We start from the raw sequence: 22,626 nt of genomic DNA on the forward strand, positions 1-22,626 counted from the left end.
TTCCCCGCAGATGTGCACATACGTGTTTTGCTCACCTTCCGGGACTGGCGAGTCTACACTTCAAGGGTTACTTCGCTCAAATATGGTGTCGTCACCAGGGGTGTAGTCGTGCCAGAATGCAACGGAGTGCTGCACTGCCACTTCAATCCATCCGAGGCAGAGCTTAGCTCCACAGGTTAGGTCAGGTCAGGTATGGGAGCATGCGCCAGAGCAGCGCGTCGTTGTGTCCACTTTCCGCCCGTACTCCAGGGGCCTGTCTGGCCATCCCCCAGCCAGATGCTGGCCCATCCCCATTTTCTTGAGATTCCGATCAACCTGCTGAAACCAGGACGCACGTTGTCGGCCCACTGGCCTCCTCCACTCATGATACTCCCTCGCTGAGAGAATCTGGTGAGCAGGGTCAGCGTCAGGAAAACGAGCCACATGTCCATACAGCCGCAGCTAATGCTTACGGGCTATGTGGGTAACAAATCTCATTTGAATCTCTCTCAGCAACCGCACATTGCACACAAAGTTCGACCAGCGATAGCCAAGGATTCTCCGAAGAGACCTGGTACCAAATAAATTAAGTCTCCGTCTCAAATCCTTGGTCAGAGTCCAAGTCTCGCATCCATAGAGCAAGAATGGAAGCACCAAGGACCTAAAGACTCAGGATTTCGTCCTCCCGCACAGGTACTGGATGCGCCACACCCCATGATCCAGTGAATCCATGACTCCCCAGGCCCGACCCAAATGTATATTGACCTCTGACTCACAGCCAGCAGAGAAATGAATATCACTGCCAAGGGAAGTGAATCTCTCCATGACCTCAACATCCTCACCACAAACAGGCACATACAGGACAGCAGCATCCAATATGTCATTGAAAGCCTGCATCTTAGTTTTGACACAGGAAACCCGTAATCCCAGCGGCTCCGACTCCTCATTCAGCACCTCAAGGGACCCCAAAAGGATCTCCAGAGTCTCCACAAAGATGACTGCATCATCTGCGAAATCAAGGTCAGAGATCTTGACATTCCCAAATGATGCACCACAGCTTGATCTCTCCGACATCCTCCCCAGAATCCAGTCCATACAAGTGCTGAAAAGTGTGGGGGCCAGCACACACCCCTGATGAACTCCAGTAACAACTGCAAATAAGTCAGAGATGGTACCACCACATCTCACAGCACTCTCAGTACCAGAGTAGAGTTCAGACATCAGATCAATCAGTTTTGGTGGCACCCCACGAAGACCAAGAATCCTCCAGAGGGCATCCTGATTCAATGAATCAAACTCTTTACAGAGTTGAACATAAGCTGCAAGCAGCCCCTGCTGAAACTCTCGCCTGCGTTCGGTGAGGACCCAAAGAGCAAGTCTACGGTCATTCGTTGAGCTCTTTGGTGTAAAGCCTGACTGCTCTGGACGCTGGTGCTCAAGCAGATAGTGGCGAACACTATCAAGAATTATGCAAGCCAATACCTTGCCCGGCACTGAGAGCAGTGTCACCCCTCGGTAGTTGTTGCAGTCTTGGCGATCACCCTTCCCTTTCCAGAGAGGGAAACAAGGCCCCTCTTCCAGTCAGTTGGGATGAAGCGTGTGTTCCATGCAGAGCACAGAACTGCATGCAATGACATGAGTGCAGCATTTCCACCAGCCTTGAGAAGGTCAGCATGGATGTCACAGATCTCTGGAGCTTTACGCCATTTCAACCGCTTCACCACAGCCTTTCCTTCCACAAGCGAAGGTGGACCACAGTTAGTTGGAGTTATTGTAACAGTTATTGTAACACCCCTGACGTCCAACTCGACAGCTGGGGGATCAGCCTGGTACAACCGTTCAAAGTAACCGGCCCTGCGGGCCTTCACTTCAGACTCCTCTGTCATGAGCCCACCACTCTCTACTCTAACTGCAGTACACCGAGGGATGGGCTTGGATGAACACAATGCGCAGATTCCCCTGAAAGCGGGACGAGAATCACTTGACCACGGGTGATGCACTACCCCGTCACAGATTCCTCGCACATCGGCCTCCTTGTCCACCCTCAGCGCACATACAGTTTTGCCCTCAGCTTCCTGAACAGCTCATCTCTGCCATTCAGCCTGGCCCTGCAACTCTGGTCAATGGTATCCAGTGTCCCTTGAGAGAGAAAATTCTTCCTTGCCCTTCGGTGAGTTCCAAGACATCCACCGGCAACATCAAGGATGGTGGTCTTGAAGGCACTCCACAACTTTTCAGGACTTCCCAAAGCACCCAGACACCCCAAATCTCCACTCAGCTTGTTTGCAAACTCCTCAGATCCCCTCTCATCCTTGAGCTTGCCAACATCCAGCCTCGGCTGGGATGGAACCATTCTCCAGGATTTAAGGTGCAACTTAAGAGTTGCTACAACAAGCCCGTGGTCAGTATTGAGGAACTGAGCACTCCAGTAGACCCTGCAGTTCTGGATCATCCTCAGGCTATCATCAACAAGGACATGGTCAATCTCCTTTGCCACACCGCCAGCATTGGAATACCAAGTCCAGCGATGAGCTTGTGGGCGCTGAAACCATGAACCGGCCACCCTAAGCCCATGACTTCTTGCAAAGTCAAGGAACTTAGTGCACTTCAGGTTCACAGTTCCTGACCCATGGGGACGAACACATGTCTTATAACCATTCCTATCAGTTCCAGTCGATGCATTGAAATCAATCAAGATGAGAAGAGTATCTCTCCTAGGGCACTGATCAACCACAGACTTGAGCGTGGCATAGAATGAATCCTTCACGGTGAGATCACTCGCCTCAGTCGGAGCATAAACAGAAACTAGAGAAATGACACCCAAGGAGTGATGAATCCTTTGTCTCATAATACTCTTGTTCACCGGTGTTACCTCAATTATCATTGGAGTCAGCTTGTTGGACACAGCAACAGCAACTCCTTGGGCATGGTAACCATCAGAGCGACCAGATCAATAGTAGGTGTAACCTCCCGCAATAATCTCACCATTGTCTGGTCTCTAAACCTCAGAGAGTGCTGCAATACTGATTTTCAAATGCTTGAGCTCGTATGATAACAGACAGGTGATCATCCTCTCTTAGTGATAGGACGTTCCAAGCACCCACCCAAAGGGACCGCCTCAGGTTAACCTAAGGAAACTGCCGTCTGGTGGACGACACCTCAGCACCACTCCGCCAAACATTACCGCAATCTGACACAAGAAGTTTACCCTGTGGTTTTCCTCCTATCATTAAGGAATGGGGGTCCCGAAGGCTTTGCCCCAATCCCGTCATCCGATGATCTGCCCTGAAACGGGCAGCAGCACTGGAGGTACTCCAATTGAGTGGGTTTTCAGTTTTCTTTGCATTTATGGGTTTTGTGTATGAAGTGTCTTACGGTGGTTGTAGTGCAAATCCTGCCACCAACCTCTTAAAAAAATTAATCAAACGGCAGGAGGCCTTCTGCAGACACAGTTGGGCACTAGAAATGGATGGCTGTTGCTCTTCCACCTTTTTGGATGGGCTTGGATTGAAAAGCAGATGGTATTGGATTGGATTGAAAAGCAAAATAGACAGACAATTGAAATAACAATCATCATTGGGCCTATGTTAACCTTTTAAGCAAAGATGACCTAAAAAATAATTGCCTGGTTTAATTCAGTGACCTGAAATAGAAATGCTCTTCAAATTTCAAGTCAATCAGATGAAAAATGACGATTTTAGAAATTTGAACTCAAGATGACCTTTGACCTCAAAATCAATAGGCTTCTCTGTTTATAATTGTGTGATGATTGGTTTAGAATTGTGTCTGTAGGAAATTCACACAGACAGACAAACAGACAAAATAACAGAATTGACTGATCAATTGTCTTGAAAAATCTTCGATTTCAGCACCTCGAGGGCCCCCAAAAGAATCTCCAGAGTCTCCACAAAGATGACTGCATCATCTATGAAATCAAGGTCAGAGATCTTGACATATCACACAGCTTATATCACACAGGATATAAGCATCCAAAAATTTATTCTGACCTCACATGGTTCAAAGAGAGAAATACAGTGGAGAGTTCACAGAACACGATACCCCACTGAGTTACTTAAATTTAATAAAACTAGTGTGGGCCCGTAGGTGCGTGCCAGTATGTGCAACTTCGTTCCTTCGCTCTCGTAAACGACGACTGGATTGGGGCATTGTTTCAATTAGATCGGACCACCCGTATCATAAATGGCCATAACTTGGGAAACACCTGGGAAACATACTCAGGTCCCCAGCGTCAATTGTGACGTCATATCAAACGAAGAAGAAGAAGAATTGTGACGCCCCTCTCTCTCGCCCCTCTCTCGCCCCCCTCTCTCTCCCCCCCTGTCTTGCCCCCCTCTCTCCCCCTAGTCTTGCCCCTCCTCTCTCCCTCTCCTCTCTCCCCCTCCTCTCTCCCCCTCCTCTCTTGCCCCTCTTTCTCACCCCCTCTCCCGCCCATCTCTCTCGCCCCTCTCTCGCCCCCTCTCTCTCCCCCCTGTCTTGCCCCCCTCTCTCCCCCTAGTCTCGCCCCTCCTCTCTCCCCCTCCTCTCTTCCCCCTCCTCTCTCGCCCCTCTCTCTTGCCCCCACTCTCACCCCCTCTCCCGCCCCCGTCATTCGTGATGTCATAGCACCGTGTCTTGCCATTGGTTGACAGATAAATGGCCGTAACTTGGGAACTGCTTATCCGATTAATATCAAACCTTGAAAAGGCACATCCGCGGGTCCCCAGCAATATTCCTGGCAAGTTTCAATCAGATCGGACTGGTGGTTGTCGAGAAACAGCGGTTACAGACAGACACACATACACAGAGATTGCTGGAATTATAGATAGATGATGATTTTAACGATAGTTTTTTTTAAAATCAGGAAGTTTAGTGCTGTTGAAGTTGTCCAAAAGCAGTCCCGAATACCACCCTTATACACCACCCTTTTGAACCTTGATGAGTCCCCGTTGGAATGAAGTCCAAAACGGGGACTTATGGATTTGGTGTCGTTTTCATCTCCGGGCGTCCGCAACCATATCTCAGTCATGTATAGACCGATTTTATTCGCACTCATCACAAATACAACAAATGATGGTGGACATATACACATTATTTTGTTTCACAATATGATCAAAGATGGCCGAGTGGCGGCCATTTTGGTTGTAAAAAAAACCCTTGTGTCGAACACGTCCTCAACCATTTCTCAGACATGCTTTTACCGATCTTGTTCAAACTGGGCACACAGATAAGGAATGAGGGCTTACATATAAATGTCATTATTTTTCGAGATCAGATCCAGGATAGCCAACCGGCGGCCACATTGTTATTTAAATGTGTCTCCAACCCATGATGAAACCCAGTATCGAACACATCCTCAACCATCTCTCAGACAGGCATTTACTGATCTTGTTCAAACTTGACACACAGATATTGAATGATGGCTTACATATGCACGTCATTATATTTTTCAACATCAGATCCAAGATGGCCGACTGGCAGCCATTTTTGTTGTACAAACGACGTTGTTGACCTCGTCCTCTACCATTTCTGAGACATGCATTTAACTATCTTCTTCAAACTTGGCACACAGATAAGGAATGATGGCTTACATCTGCTTTCATTTGTTTTTGGAGATCAGATCCAAGATGGCCAACTGGTGGCCATTTTGTTACTTAAATATTATGTCCCCAACCATTTCTCGATGAGCATGGTCAGATTTTGTTCAAACTTGGCACAAACAGAGTACATTATGGCATACACGTGCATCACACTTTATTTTGCAATCTGATCAAAGATGGCCGACTGGTGGACTGGCGGCCATTTTAGTTGGACATAAATATGGGCGAGCCCTTTTACTCTGTCCAGCAAAATTGCTGAAACGGGAGTTATGACATTTTATATCTTTTTTACTTGTTTAATTTGAAATACAGTATTACAAAACATGGAGGTTCTTGGAAGTATGGAGATTACAAACTCAACCGAGTGCCATTCCAGTTAGTACTAGAATTACACAGAGGTGTTGCATCAAAATACCACTAAACAATACATTCACAAAATTCTAGCTCGATGATCTACTCCTTTACCAGTTGTTATTGTTGAGTCTTTCTTTGACGTTGTTCTGATTGTTTGTGGACACCAAATATTTAATGTCCTCAGGTTCATACATGTATAGTGTGACAGCACCTTCCATATCATGATTTTTAACTATTGTCATATTCTGAGGATTCCTGATCAGAAAATTATTCGTCAAGTTCACTTTCTGACGAATCTGAAGTAAGTTGTACGGCCATTACCCTTTGCATGCTGAGAATATCGTACTGGTGATGACATCACCCAGATGACACAATGACCATGGCGGTTTTCTGGAATTTTTGATGGGGGTACCCACCAGGTTGGGTTGGCTTAACGTTAACACGTAAAAAATTATTACAGTTAAAAACCACATTCAGTACTTTGGTTATTACTGAAAAATCAATATCATGAAATCAAATATATATATATATATATATATATATATGTATATATATATATATATATATATATATATATATGTATATATATTTTTTTAAAGTTCTGATTCTGTGGTCCTTCAAGGTAATCCTTTGTAATGTAAACCAATCAAGTTAAATTGATATAATACAAACAAACATTATTTGTAATAGCCTGAACCAACTGAACAAATGTGGAAAAATGGTGAGGATCTGAGTGAACGTGGAGGTAAGGATCTGAGTGAACGTGGAGGTGAGGATCTGAGTGAACGTGGAAGTGGGGATCTGAGTGGACATTGAGATGGGGATCTGAGTGAACGTGGAGGTGGGGATCTGAATGAACGTGGAGGTAAGGATCTGAGTGAACGTGGAGGTAAGGATCTGAGTGAACGTGGAGGTGAGGATCTGAGTGAACCTGGAAGTGGGGATCTGAGTGGACATTGTGATGGGGATCTGAGTGAACGTGGAGCTGGGGATCTGAATGAACGTGGAGGTAAGGATCTGAGTGAACGTGGAGGTGAGGATCTGAGTGAACGTGGAGGTAAGGATCTGAGTGAACGTGGAGGTGAGGATCTGAGTGAACGTGGAAGTGGGGATCTGAGTGGACATTGAGATGGGGATCTGAGTGAACGTGGAGGTGGGGATCTGAATGAACGTGGAAGTGGGGATCTAAGTGAACGTGGAAGTGGGGATCTGAGTGGACATTGAGGTGGGGATCTGAGTGAACGTGGAAGTGGGGATCTGAGTGGACATTGAGATGGGGATCTGAGTGAACGTGGAAGTGGGGATCTGAGTGAACGTGGAAGTGGGGATCTGAGTGGACATTGAGGTGGAGATCTGAATGAACGTGGAGGTGGGAATCTGAGTGAACATGGAAGTGGGGATCTGAGTGGACATTGAGGGGGAGATCTGAGTGAACGTGGAGGTGGGGATCTGAGTGAACATGGGAGTGGGGATCTGAGTGAACGTGGAGGTGGGGATCTGAGTGAACGTGGAGGTGCGGATCTGAGTGAACATGGAGGTGGGGATCTGAGGGAACGTGGAGGTGGGGATCTGAGTGAACGTGGAGGTGGGGATCTGAGTGAACGTGGAAGTGGGGATCTGAGTGGACATTGAGGTGGAGATCTGAGTGAACGTGGAGGTGGGGATCTGAGTGAACATGGAAGTGGGGATCTGAGTGGACATTGAGGTGGGGATCTGAGTGAATGCGGAAGTGGGGATCTGAGTGGACATTGAGGTGGAGATCTGAGTGAACGTGGAGGTGGGGATCTGAGTGAACATGGAAGTGGGGATCTGAGTGGACATAGAGGTGGGGATCTGAGTGAATGTGGAAGTGGGGATCTGAGTGGACATTGAGGTGGAGATCTGAGTGAGCGTAGAGGTGGGGATCTGAGTGGACATTGAGGTGGAGATCTGAGTGGACATTGAGGTGGGGATCTGAGTGAATGTGGAGGTGGGGATCTGAGTGAACGTGGAAGTGGGGATCTGAGTGGACATTGAGGTGGGGATCTGAGTGAACGTGGAGGTGGGGATCTGAGTGGACATTGAGGTGGGGATCTGCGTGGACATATAGGTGGGGATGAGTATTATGTAATTGTGTAAGTTACAAACTGGGTAATACATTATATTCAGTTATATTCTGAATATAATGTTTCACATTGATCATTTTCTGCAAAATCCCTTGTGCGTTTATGCATTACATTCATGTGCAAACACACCAGGGATACTCCTATGTAAAAATAAGAAACTGACAATGACTAATATAACTGAACATAATGTATTACCAAGTTTGGACTTACAATCATGTGTTCTGCACATCCCTTGTGCGAAAAAGGCACTCGGAATGATCACTGGAACAGTCCTTCATCACTTATATCATCAGTTATACATGTTTTTTTATGGTGGAGAGAAGCCTCCAGCTGGGCTGATTCCTGGTATTTCACCCAAAAAATTGACAGTCGTCTTCACAAAAACAAAAAAAATATATTTAAATGCAGCTGTTCCTAGTTACCTTTTGTTTTGTGTTTCTGGAGCATCACAGTTTCGTCATGGTAAAACCTTTTTCTCTCGCGATATCATTCTCTCAATACCTCAGTATTACTGTACAACAAGAATATTATCTGCAGTGTAGCATATCATCTCTCTCATTCATCAGCCATGAGGATTCTTTCAATTAAGCAGACCAAATTATCCTTTTCTACTGAAACTACATTTTGTTTTGGAATGTAAATCCTTAATACTGCTGCCTTCAGCTGGATTTCTTCAAGTGCACCACTCCAGCATCTTCCACCCAAGGCCACACAAACAGACAAACACGCAGGTGGATGCTTTGTGACCCACTAGGTCTCCATTTCACTTCTAGAAACCCACCCACGTGTGGAGATAGCAGCCAACAGCAGCAGCTTACACGCACACACACACACACACACACACACACACACACACACACACACACACACACACACACACACACACACACACACACACACACACACACACACACACACACACACACACACACACACTTTGAGACCTGGGAGGGTTCCGTTCCACCTTCTGAAACTCGCATATGGAGATAACAACGAACTACACACACATATGTCTGACAATTCTTCAATTCTAATTTTTTGATTACACACGATCTGCTATTTTTAAAATATAATATAATTTAAAGGATTACTGTAAATTGTGTTAATTTCACAACATCCTGCATTCAACGTTATTTAAATTGTAAACCTCAATATATAGTTCCTTTCCATGAACGAAGAAGCTTAACCTGGAAGCAATTGACTGGTTTCCAGACCGTACGGTTCATCAGCTGAGCACCGTTCTTCCTCGAGGTTTCAACACTTTCAGCCCACAACCTCTCCAATCGGCGGATCCTCAACCTTGGTCATGGACCCATATCAGTAGATTACTGACATCAATAGATCCACATGCTCAGTTGCATTCAGGCAGGCAGTCGACCCATCATTAGAACATCACCATTCAAACTTTTCTTGCGAGAGGATATAATGTCTTTAATTATCACATATTCATAACTCTCATCACACTTGACATGATATGACAATACATTAAATCATGCACATCTTACCTTAAATATCACATGTCCACCACCCAGCACGTTCAACCCACTTACCACTGAATCAAAGTAGCACTGAAACCACTGAATCAAAGTATTCAAATATTAAAATGGATATTTAAAATGTAAGTCTAGATGCTGCACTATGTCTTCTAGCAACCACTGAAAATGTTTTTAAATATCGTGGTACAGCCGTGGGTCTGTTCCGGTTGTCTGGTCCGAGTCCCGCAGGTCAGCTCAAAATGACCGCAACTGCCAACTATGTCCACGGTCCTGAGTAAGCTCCTGGGCCTGTTTGCCACATTACAATGTTCACGGGACACTGGAATTAGTCGGGTGAAGCACCAATAGACGCCGTGACAGATTTAATTTGGCCGAGCAAACCGTTGGTCATGAGAACAGTCTTGTGCTTTTTAAACCACACTCCCACGACACTGATACCACCTAAACCACCAAGCAAAGTGCCCAGAACAATCGGAATCCACCCCGAGACCAAGTCAGGTTTGTGAAATGTATTTGTGTAACCAGAAAATCAATGGGAATGCACAAGAAGCAAAACAGTTATAAATGCGTATGAAATTTATAAACACCCCTTATCCTCGACTCGATGCATGCTCTCGAACACACCAAGCGATCGGTAGATTCCTAATTATGCTAATCATAGGACCCCATCAATCACACGACAAGAGATACACAGAGGGAATTTTACGATAGTTGGGCAAACTGGAGGTAGAGACTTGATGGAGTCATAACATTTCAACTCCCTGACAGAGCAGTTGTTCTGGGAACAAAGAGGAAAGATAGAAACACAACTGTCTGCATGGCGTGACTCAGCCAGTCGGCAGTTCACACCACGACAGGGCAAGTGTTCCTTGGACAAAGAGGGAAGTGAAACAACTCGACATTCATGAAGTGGAAGCACAACCTTCTCTCACAAAGCACCACCTTCCCTTCATGACGTGCAACCTTCTGTCACAGAACATTGTCTTTACCCTCCCTCCAGCTGTTGTGAAGCTCATTTGAGCATAAACCTGCTCAGCGCTTGACCTATTTTCCACGTGTCCCCAATGGAGATTCAACTACTGTTATGAACCTGTGAAACGTCTCTCCACAACCCTTCCGAAACGGATTGGAGCAATTTATGACACACAAAATGTCATTTTAACATTTATTTGGCTTTTTCAATCTGGGACGCGTTCAAAACCACCTTGATCCTCCACGCGAGTCAACCAAGTGATGCTAATGAAGATGGCGCCAAGTCACATGACCTCGAGCTCACGGCGGCGACACTTTCCACGGGCGATGAGCATTCTATTTATTACTTCTGCCATCGAAGGTGAAGGTGGTTATGTTTTCACCACTTTCTGTCTGTCTGTCTGTTTGTCTGTGTGCAGGATATCTCAAAAAGTTGTCGACGGATCCGGATGAATTTTTTTTGGACATGTTCTGTGTGTGACAATCACGAAATGTTTAGATTTTTTTGAAGATCTGGATACGACTACTATAACTTTTTTAATTGATTCTTCATCATTGAGAGATCGGGCCAAAAAGGATATATCGCACGATATCTCAAAAAAGTTGTTTATGGATTAGGATGAAACTTGGTGATCAGGTTAGGTGTGTGACAAGGACGAATTGATTCGAGTTTGGTGAAGATCCGAATCCCGATCTGGATACGAGAATTATTTAATCGTAAAGTGATTCTTCACCATTGTGAGATAGGGCCAAAAACGATACATAGCACGATTTCTCAAAAATGTATTGGGCCAGTTATGTTCTTGTGGATCAGGCATTACGTGGCGGGAGGTATGCGCTCTACCGAGTGCCCTTACTGTTAATTTTGTTTTTCACGTGTAATTGGAATTGAATGCTCTCACAATGCATGGAATTGAATAAACCATTTTTACTGAGTGAATGAATGAAATCCTGTTATGTTATGAAAATTGGATAACGCAGTCTTTTTGAAAAATACAGTGCAGGCTTCGAGGAGTAAACATTTAAATGTGTCGTTCTTATGAAATCATTAGATGGTTAAACAACCTTTGTATGTATACATTTAATTTCAGTGTACCTTCAGGGATGTTCCTCTCGGCTTGTAATTTTATAGAAATACATTATTGTCTTCGAAAGCCATGCTGTCAAAATATCTAAATGTTGACAACAGTATTCAAGTTAAATTATTCAAAATATTCAAAACATCATAAAATGTCAATGATGTCAATTTATCAAAATTAAGAACATTCCACATTGCTTATTATCCCATCATCTTGCATGGCACATGTCGCTTCTTATGAGCTATCACCACTTCAATCGATCTTGGGGTCCATGTTCCAATTTTATTCCAGGTGACCTTCATTCCTTTCATTTCCTTCTCAACAATCTGTCACCAGTTCTCCCTGGGTAGTTCAACCTTTCTCTTCCCGTCAGGTGTCCAGCATGTTGCTCTTTTCGGTATGCAGTATCTTAATCCTCCATGTGCAATTGGAGGAAGGGAAGAGGGGGAGGTGGTGTAATTTGAGGAAATGAAAATTGAGCCTTAGTGAGATTAAAAAAAAAAAGAATACTTCACTTTATGTGAGGAAAGTGTGTGTGTGTGTGTGTGTGTGTGTGTGTGTGTGTGTGTGTGTGTGTGTGTGTGTGTGTGTGTGTGTGTGTGTGTGTGTGTGTCATTGATATCTCCATATGCAGGTTTCAGAAGGTGGAACAGAGTCCTCCCACTTCTTGAAGTATCCACCGACGTTTCAGTAAGGGATCATGATTCATGGACCAGATCATGAAGTTTTCTTGTTGTCAAAGTTTTCCTCCGAGGGCTCTTTTGAGGATTGTCACCGAGCCACAGACAGCTTCCAACTGCAGTTAGTTCGTAGTGATATTTCCAGGGATGGTTTTCAAGATCTCTGCAAGGTTCTTTTTTTTATCATTCTTGAATCTAGTTGCTCCATAATCACTGGAACAATTTTGTCACTCTTCAGCTTCCAGGATCTTTTCACTTCATTTTTGAGATCTTAGTATTTGGTCATTTTCTTGATTTTTGCATTGTTTAGGCAAAAATCCCTGAGTACTGACACCCCAATGAGCAACTTTCCCTTGTTTTATTTTTTGTATAATATCTGATTGCAATGCTTCATTTTCTGTGCTCTGTGCTCGATGGGATCGTCAGGTCATACTTGAGCATTACTTCCTTGTTTTCAATGATTGCTTTTGGTTCATGTTTCCGTGAGTTTTCTGGAACTGGGATATTGAGGCTTTTGCAGATGTGCCAGTGGATCACTCCTCAAGCCTTGTTGTGCCTTCTGATATTCTGAGTGAATGAATGAAATCCTGTTATGTTATGAAAACTGGATTCTGAGATATTGCACGATATCTGAAAAAGTTGTGGACGGATTCAGACTAAATTTTCAAAGTGATTCTTCACCATTTTGAGATAGGGCCAAAAACGATATATAGCATGATATTTCAAAAATGTATTGGGCCAGGTATGTTCTTGGGGATTAGGCATTGCGTGCTGGACGTGCAAGCTCTATCGAGTGCCCTTCTATTTGGGGCTGTATTTGTTGCTGTTTCGGTTTCATGTGTGACATCTTCCATTCGCACCTGCCTTTTGAAATATCTTTCTCGGTGGATTAGGGATACCTTCTCTGGTTTTTTTTGTCTTCGTGTTTTCTTACAAATTAGATTCAGTTGTCTTTTTTTCACTTTTCATGTACTCAGCCAATCCTACTGTTGTCACTGTACACTTGGTTGAGTTCCATCATGCCGCTACCTCATTCTCGTCTCAAAGGTTGAAGCACATGTACATCATGTTATTAATGAGTAATCAAATGCATTCACTATTATATGCATAAACAGAGCACATAATTGATGCTATTACATATTGTATTACAACCATTGCTATAAAGCCTTCTAAGCAGTGCATTTCTCGAGAAAGTGTCGAAAACAGGGAATTTTTATTTACCCTTGTGCAGACTTTTTGCTCATTTCTCATTAATATATTTACTTGATAAAAACGTTCAGTGTTATTATTCTTCAAATGCTTCTGATTCCAGCTTTGGTTTATTTCTGGCGTGCAAAAGTATCAGTCAGCCGAATATATTTATATGCAAAGCGGTATTGTGCTCGCTGTTTTGTACTTGGATTTAATTACACATAATAGCCCATTCAGCCTGCTTCAAGCAAGGAAGCACTGTGCATTATAATTATAATGCCTGACAGGCTGTGCGGTCATAACCAGGATCTCTTGAGTTCCAATGATGCCGGCAGTGATCTCAATGTCCATCTTCCATGGACTTTATTATGGAGGACCTATTTACGAGTTGTCTCCGGCAATGGTATTTGGGCTGCAGGAAGATAACCATGCTCCAAAATACATTCAGATTCAATTTGTTGTCACAGTTTTAACATTTAGTTAATACAATTCTGGAGACGGCGATGGTTCACGAGCAATGTACACGGTTCGCCTTTTTTATTTTTTGACCTTCGAGGGGATGCCACGGACACACTGGCGGGAATCGGGAAAAACGTAAATGATGAAAGTTGTAGTACTCGAAGAGCACTACTTGCATACCAACTTTCATTCGAAACATTTGAAAACCCAAGGAGCTCGATGCCCAATTTATTGATTTTTTTGACATTTTCTAAGTTCGTGACCTTGTGACCTTGACCTTGGGACGAAAATGAAAAATCGAGCTCCGTGGGGCTATGCAGGTGCCATTCGGCTAACCAAATACCGAAACCGCTGCCAGATTCGACAAACCCCCTCGGAGAAGATGTAACTTGAAATCGGATACCCCCTAAAAACATGTTTTTTGGGCGTGACTCCAACCATAATTGGCGCAGCACACCCATTCTCAGGAAAACACAACTAGATCATGATATAAACCTCCCACCCAAATTTTATCAAGATCAGATCAAAACCCACGGAGCTATGCTCGGGACAGACAGACAGACAGACAGACACACACCCATAACGAATATAGTGGTCACTTACTGACTCGTGAACCAATACAACAATGGCATCTCAGTTTTTACCATTGTATGTCATTTATTGCCATCGTTATTTTTTATTCATAAAGTGAAAGATTTGTGTAAAACCACAACAAACGAGAAGGGCACTCGGTCGAGGCGCGTACCTCATCCCCTTGTAATGCCTGATCCACGCGAACATATCAGGCTAAATACATTTTTGAAATATCGTGCTATTTCTCGTTTTTGGCTCGAGACTCTCAATGGTGAAGAATCACTTCAAAAGTTATAGTAGTCGTATCTGGATCCAGATCTTCAAAAAAATCGAAACATTTCGTGATTGTCACACACAGAACATGTCCAAAAAAATTTCATCCGGGTCCGTCGACAACTTTTTGAGATATCCTGCACACAGACAAACAGACCGACAAACAGACAGAAAGGAGTGAAAACATAACCTCCTTCACCTTCAATGGTGAAGGTAAAAATAATCTGAAAGATTGGAGAGTGTGAGATTTAGTGGGGAGAAAATTTGGAAAGGAGGTGGAGAGAGGAGGGGAAGGGAGTGAATGTGGGAGAGGGAAATCTCTGCGACAACCACGATAAGGATCATGAACTTGTACACTTTCCATCACAGCACAACTTCAATGCGGTGTTTCTTTTCTGTTCTTGCGTTAATTTGCTTTCAATGTACTGCCATTACATCGTTCTGCATCTCTCACAAATAATTACAGCACCATTCTTCCATACTGAGTCTCAGTTTTGCCTTTCCTATGGCTCATCATATAATTACAATTATTGCTTGAACATTTTAAAGAATTGAGCCAACATAAACTAGAGGGGCACTCAGAGCACATACATCTGCCTGGCTGAACAGTTTATGTTATGTATCCTATTGATAGGCTGCATATGGATCCGGACCTGAACCGAAATCAAACGGGCTTGTTCTTGTGACCTACCCAACTCATCCACCAAATTTTGTCATCCATCCACAACTTTTTGAAATATCATGCTATATATCGTTTTTGGCACCATCTCTCAATGGTGAAGAATCACTTTCTTATTATTCCATGTAGCACACCCAACCTGCCCACCAAATTTCATCTGAATCCGTCCACAACGTTTTGATACATCCTGCACACAAACAGGCAGACAGTGGTGAAAACATCACTTCCATCCACCTTTGGTGGGTGGAGATAATTAAACAATACATTGCAGAGGTAATTTAGCAATCAAATGCATGCCCGTTCTTTAAAGAACATATGGCATGTCCAGTAAATGTGTGCTTGTAACAGGAGAGGTCTCTCTGGAAACTCAATGGAAAAAATAATCTCGATAAAGACTGGAGACCATCTGCATCGTTGGAGAAATTAGGACAATCAAATGTTGACAGGTATGCTTACCACTATGGAAAAGAAGGTGGATCGATATTTCAGACGTGAGCTCTCCAATTCTTTCCTTTGCTTTGAACGAGGCACCTTTGGATACGACAGGCAAAAAGGTTGGCAAACAGAGCAGGGTGCCAGACTGTGTCAAATACCCTACATATATCCAAAGAGACAATCCTGACCCCATGTTTAAGGTTCATGTCCTCCATCCTTTTTTTGAGATAGAAACAGCAACATGTCCAGAGTTGAATGACCAGGGCAGAATCCAAACTGTTGATCATACCTGACATTTTGATGAAATAAAATATTTTGTTTGTAATAGTAATAAATTTTACGAGAGATCTCATTGAAGCCTGAAGTGTTGTAAAAATGTTCTACGAGTAGACAGCGTATAGAAAAATGAAATTTGTTGAAGAAAGTATTTGCTTTCTTCAGGAGCGTACATTTTTCTCCAGGTCGAGGGAGCCATCAGCTATTTTGTTTTTACATCCAAGTAGCTGGAGGGTGAGGGAGGAGTGATGGAGGGCATAAAATGTTTCGAACATTGTATACATATGCACAAAGTGGAGGTGAATAGGAGGATGTGGGGGTGGAAGTGGGACTGATCACTTAACATGTGTTTGAAACCATTTATTTTTTATTTTCAAGGTATTTTCCCCCATTTTATCTTGTTTGTAAGCTGCTGCTTTGAAATGATTGTCTTTTTTTTGTAATCTTGGAAGTTTAATAATGTATTTTTATGTCTCCTTAGAGTTACAGTTAGACTGGAATTTATAATGGCTGTATTGAAATGTTGAGTGGAGAGCATTAGTTTTCTGAGGGTGTATGTATCAGCAATTATGTCGCCCAGAGCCCTTTCCATGATGGGAACCGAACGATTTGTGTTTTTCATTAAAAAAAAAGTTTAAACTAAGTAGTAGTCCTTTGTTTTTAAAGTGTTTCGAATAATAAAAGGAAAAAATATTAAACAATTGCTCCTCACTCCTTGCACAAGAGCGTGTTTCTGTAACATCTCAACATCATGTGTTTTGTCCATGTTAGTTGCATTTTGTTGATTATGTTGAACATTCTATCTGTGTTCTTCGGCTTTCACAAGAATACATTCTAAGTAGTGTCCCAGATGTTGAAGTGAAGTCACGTGAAGCCTGTCCCCATTCTGAGGATGCTTAACATGGACGCATGATGCCTGGTCATCTCCACATAAAGACCACTGGGTCGTCAAAACGTTCGACTTGAACCTCACCTGGATTTACCAGTCGGTGGTGCCTTCATTTTTCTATCCCAGATGTTGAAAAAAAAAAGATTCAAAATTAAGAAAAATGAAACGTTTTGAGCAACAATTGATGTTGATTAATATTCAGATGTTGACTTCAGAAAGAACATTACTTTTCAAGTAGTTGCTGCTTTACCATTTCTCCAAAGTTGTCTTTCCATAGATAGTTTCAGTAATATCTCCAGAACAAAATGTACCCTTGATCATAACTTTTATTTTATTTTATTTCTCTAATTTCTCCTCAAAAAAACGTGTAACCATAAATTGAGGTGTGAGTCGGCGACGACTTTTTTGTGTCCTGTTTTTTTGAAACACAACTGTGTTTTGTAGGCACAGGAAGATGAGGAAGAAGAGGACGAAGAAGAAGCAGAGGATGACGATGACGATGAAGATGATGACATCATTGGAGAGGAACGACAAGGCTGGGTGTGGAGAAATGGGCCACAGAGGAGGCAGCGCCGTGTGGGAGGCCGCACAGCGGCCATGAGCCGAGCTGATCTGTTTCGGTCCTCACTACCTGGGGAGAGTGATTTTGAGACTGAAGATGAGGAAGAAGAGGAAGAGGAGGAAGACGATGACATGCGCATGGGGCCCGGAACATCACTTGTGCCCAAAAGAAAGGGGCGTAAGCGGTGTCTGACCATGGACGAATCAGGTAAGGATTGCAAATATAATATCAACTTTTCTGAGGATACAGTTATGTATTTATGTTGCTGATGCACTGTGCCCCATAAAGTCTGTTTTTAATGTATTCAGATGTTGACAAAAACAAAACAATAGTCACGCTTTAGGTTGTGATGGCTTACCACTACATCATTTCATGACGCTACTTGCTCAAGGGTGTACCTTTTGACTTGAGAGTCACACAATATTGACATAGGAAACTTGGCAAAACCACCTTGGGTTGTTTGTTTTCAATTTGACATCTAATAGCTTTTGTCTAGTATTTTAAAGGGAAAGACATTCGTTTGAGATGAAAGGCAGTCAAACATGAGTTAGGTGAGAGAAAACACCATGAAAAACCACCGTTAAGATGACATGAAATAAAATGAGCAAACACAAGGAGTTGCTGATTATACAAACATGACAGACGTTTGCCAATGAAGAGAATAAAAATGACAATTATCATCACATGCAATAAGAGCTTTGCCAGACTGAGGTTAATTTCAGAAAGTTCCCAAGGTGAGGTCTTCAATAATAAAAAATTGAGTTCATCAGTGTCGATTTGATTAAACTGTTACAGGGCACAAATGTAAACATAAAACTAATTTATTTACTGAAAAATAAATTGGTCATGTAACAAATGTTGCAGTATAAAAGATACAGTAGTTTCGAGAGGTACACGCACTCACCTCGAAGCTTTCTAGCCTGGATTTGAATCCCGACACAGCTATAAGCTGTCATCCAGGTGTTTCACAAGCAGGGCTATTCATCAATGTGTGTGCCGTCCCTCGGAGGGATGATAAACTTGGAGTCCCATCTACCAGCATTATTTAGTGGATGTTATGGACCCATTGTGTCCTTCACGAAGGGTAGGCAGGTTTTCGCCGGCACGATGTCCAAATTCCAAGTTCTTTGTTCGTCGAACGTCAGGCCTGGTGATCTGGTTTGTGAAATCCTTGGGCCAAGCTTCCCCCAGACAACCCCACAAGAACTTGGGAATAATCGTTGCCATTAAAGAAGAGAAAAGATACAGTAAGGAAGAACTAATAAAATTGCGTCTCTTATCTTTGGGTTTTTCTTGCAATTTTATGGCTATTCTCCATGTATGACTGACTCAGCGTTGTGTGTGTATTTTTTATCATTGTATTTTTTTTGGGATTCCTGGTTTTGTCCTCCATGAAAAGACTGATAAAAAAATTGAACTCTTTCATTGCAGGAAACATTTTCTTTTTTTGATATTTACCTTTCTTTTTTATTCAAGGCAGAGACATGACACAGAATTCACGGTTTGAAGGGCATGGCTTGTTTTACCTTTATGAAGAGCACCAAGGCTGAAATGGCAAAAAAAGTTCATGGGTTCTTCTGGCCACATAAAAAATGCAGCAATAGATACAAATAATTGTGAATTTTTTTTTTTTTTTTTACCAAAAACGATGATTTCTGAACAGCATGCTGAAATTGTGCACAAAATGAAGAAATTAATCACAACAAAATTCAAAGGATTGCAGCAACTCTCAATTGTGCTTTTTCTGAAGAGCCGTGTATTTTCATTCATCCAAATTGCAAACCAGGTGCATAAATTTATCATTGCTTCCATCAACATTTACTTCGCAAACTTTTCATTTATTCAACAATCAGCAGCATTTCCATCCTCCTCTTCCTCCTCCTCTTCCTCCTCCTCCTCCTCCTCCTCCTCCTCCTCCTCCTCCTCCTCCTCCACATCCTCACTCTCCTCAATTTCACAACACCTTTTATTGCTATCTTTGTCTTCCTCAAGATCATAGTCATTATTATTGTCAGACTAATCTTCATCTTCAGCATCACCATCATGGGATGCAGATTTGGAACGGGGACGATGTGGTTTGCCATCGGGACATATTTCGACTGCAGCTTTCTTTTTGAACGTGTATACTATTGTATCCAGCTTTATCTTCTCCTTCCTCTTCTTCTTGTTCTTCTTTTTCTTCTTCTCCAGTTTTTTTTTAAGCAGTTCACAATCTCGCACACCATTGCCATCATATTTTATGATGACGATTTATGATGACTCCACCATTGCTGTCAGGAAAAACCCTAACAGCAAATGCGGTTCGCGATACTTAAGCTTTTTGTATGGCTCCCTACTTTTCTCAAATATTGACCAACTTTGCATTTATACATTATCGCAATGTAAACACATACCTGATTTAGGGCGGCACAATCAACAACATGTTTCCTACAGAAGTGGTGTGTGCACGAGTAAAGCAAACTGAAGTACTGGGACCCACCGTTAATGCAGCCTAAAAATATCATCACAGCTTGTAAAAAATATAGAACCATCAAAGGAGAATTTTGTTGAAGGCGAATAGAGCAACATATACATATAGGTGAGTCAAAAGTAGCACCCGAGTTCTGTTTTTTCAGCTGTCAGATTCTTTCTGGGAAGTCATGTTGTTAATAATTGTCTTTCAGATTATTAATTTTATCCCAGAAAGTAGATCGGCCGCCGCGGTCCAGTCGAGTGGCTGGCACGCTCCCCAGACCTTACACCTCCAGATTTCTTTCTTTGGGGGCTCATGAAAGACCTTGTTTATCATGAAAAACCTTGTACCATTCAGGAATTGAAGGCTCAAATCACTGCAAAGTTTGAGGAAATTGATATCGCACTCTGCAGACGTGTGTGCCGCTCTGTGCCTGCTCAGCTGCAATTGTTCATCGATCACGGGGGAGGGCACTTTGAAAATTGCAAGTAAAACAGCTTAGTACAGTTCGGTAATAATTTTTTCTTGAATAAATGGTTAGATAAACATGTCATTTATTTATTTCTACCTTCTTGTTTACTGTAATACAAATGGCAAACAAACAATCAACTGACAGAAATCGGGCGCTACTTCTGACTCACTATATATATATATATATATATATATATATATATATATATATATATATATATATATATATATATATATATATATATATATATATATATATATATATATATATATATATATATATATATATATATATATATATATATATATATATATATATATATATATATATATATATATATATATATATATATATATATATATATATATATATATATATATATATATATATATATATATATATATATATATATATATATATATATATATATATATATATATATATATATATATATATATATATATATATATATATATATATATATATATATATATATATATATATATATATATATATATATATATATATATATATATATATATATATATATATATATATATATATATATATATATATATATATATATATATATATATATATATATATATATATATATATATATATATATATATATATATACATACATATATATATATATATATATATATATATATATATATATATATACATACATATATATATATATATATATATATATATATATATATATATATATATATATATATATATATATATATATATATATATATATATATATATATATATATATATATATATATATATATATATACATGCCATATATATATATACATGCCATATATATATACATATATATATACATATATATATATATATATATATATATATATATATATAACCAGATCATACATGTTAATCCGAATGCCCATTGGTCGGCTCATCATCTTCACCTCGAGCTCCCATTGGCTGGAGCAGAGTTCGTCGAAGATTGATGTTTGCAACCACCTCCTGGAGAGAGGGGGAATGGGTTTCTCCTGAGGTCCATTCACCATTTGTTACCGTACTTCCCTTGATCTTTCCATGCTGAAAGAGACACAGAGATCGTACAAATTCCTTTTGATGACATCGTATTGGATCGGTGGTGAGGATGAAGTTTGCTTCCAACATACGTAAATGAAACGAGCTCCGACCTCGGCTCAATATCCTGAACATATCTGCATTGTACTGGTCTGCACAGATGAGGTTGGCAACCAGGTGCTGTGCAATGGCAGATGAAGCAGGTACAGTGGCCGGTGGATGCTGGATATTTCTGCATGCCCGCACTGGTTGTGTTCGAACCCTCACAATCTTTCTTCGAATCGCCAAAGGGACGTGTTGTTTGATCCGATCAGCCAATTTAGTGTTATGCGGCCCATGTACCGAGCTTCACATCGGCACTAAAACTCATAAAAAATATTGCTGGTTTGTGAGGTGGGTGACACATCCTTGTTGACTGATGTCAGCAAACGGCGAGAGGTAAAGATTACTCGGGGTTGCACAGCCAGAAACATGTTGGATACAAAATGTTTGATTTGTACTTCAAACCTTCGTGATGATTGCCCTTTCCGGGGCATCCTGATAGAGACTGGACATTTGTCCGGACCAATCTTCCGATCTTTTATCGTGTTTAGAAACTTGTGCACATATCTCTTAACTAAAGCTCAGGATAACCATTCTCACCGAGTATATTCATGATTTTGTCAATTTCAGCAGGAAGATTACAAGGTGAACAAATCCTCTGTGCTCTGTTAACCAAGATATTGATCAAGGCGATTTTGTTTCTGGTGAAGCGGTCGGAGTCCCACCGAGTATACTGCCCTGTGAAAGTCGGCTTCCGGTAGACGGATATTGTGAAACCAAGGTTGGATCTATCAAAAAACATGTCCAAAAACGGTAACGTGTTTGACAATTCCAGCTCTGTGGTGAACTTCAGCGCTGCACCTTTGTCTGGCTTTGGAGGCGAGGTTTGAAATGTGGCTTTCCCAGGAAAGGTCATGGCAGATAGTGAGGTGCAGCGGAAATGTGGTGGGGACAAATTGCAGAAAGAGCAGGGGGGAGGGTGAG

The 22,626-nt window shown here is 41.7% G+C and overlaps 1 protein-coding gene across 11 annotated transcripts in view; it reads left to right on the forward strand.

Annotated features, from left to right (window-relative positions):
• LOC147034931 (DNA (cytosine-5)-methyltransferase 3A-like) overlaps positions 1-22,626 on the forward strand; it is a 516,888-nt gene that overhangs the window by 80,347 nt on the left and 413,915 nt on the right. For all 11 annotated transcript variants that reach the window (XM_085891359.1, XM_085891342.1, XM_085891335.1 and 8 more), the window contains one exon: positions 17,482-17,806. In XM_085891359.1, coding sequence (XP_085747485.1) covers positions 17,482-17,806 — 325 coding nt within the window. The remainder of the gene's footprint in view (positions 1-17,481; positions 17,807-22,626) is intronic.

This window comes from Eptatretus burgeri, chromosome 1 (assembly GCF_056783735.1).
Source record: "Eptatretus burgeri isolate ZD-2024b chromosome 1, Ebu_testis_v1, whole genome shotgun sequence".
NCBI classification, from domain to species: domain Eukaryota; kingdom Metazoa; phylum Chordata; class Myxini; order Myxiniformes; family Myxinidae; genus Eptatretus; species Eptatretus burgeri.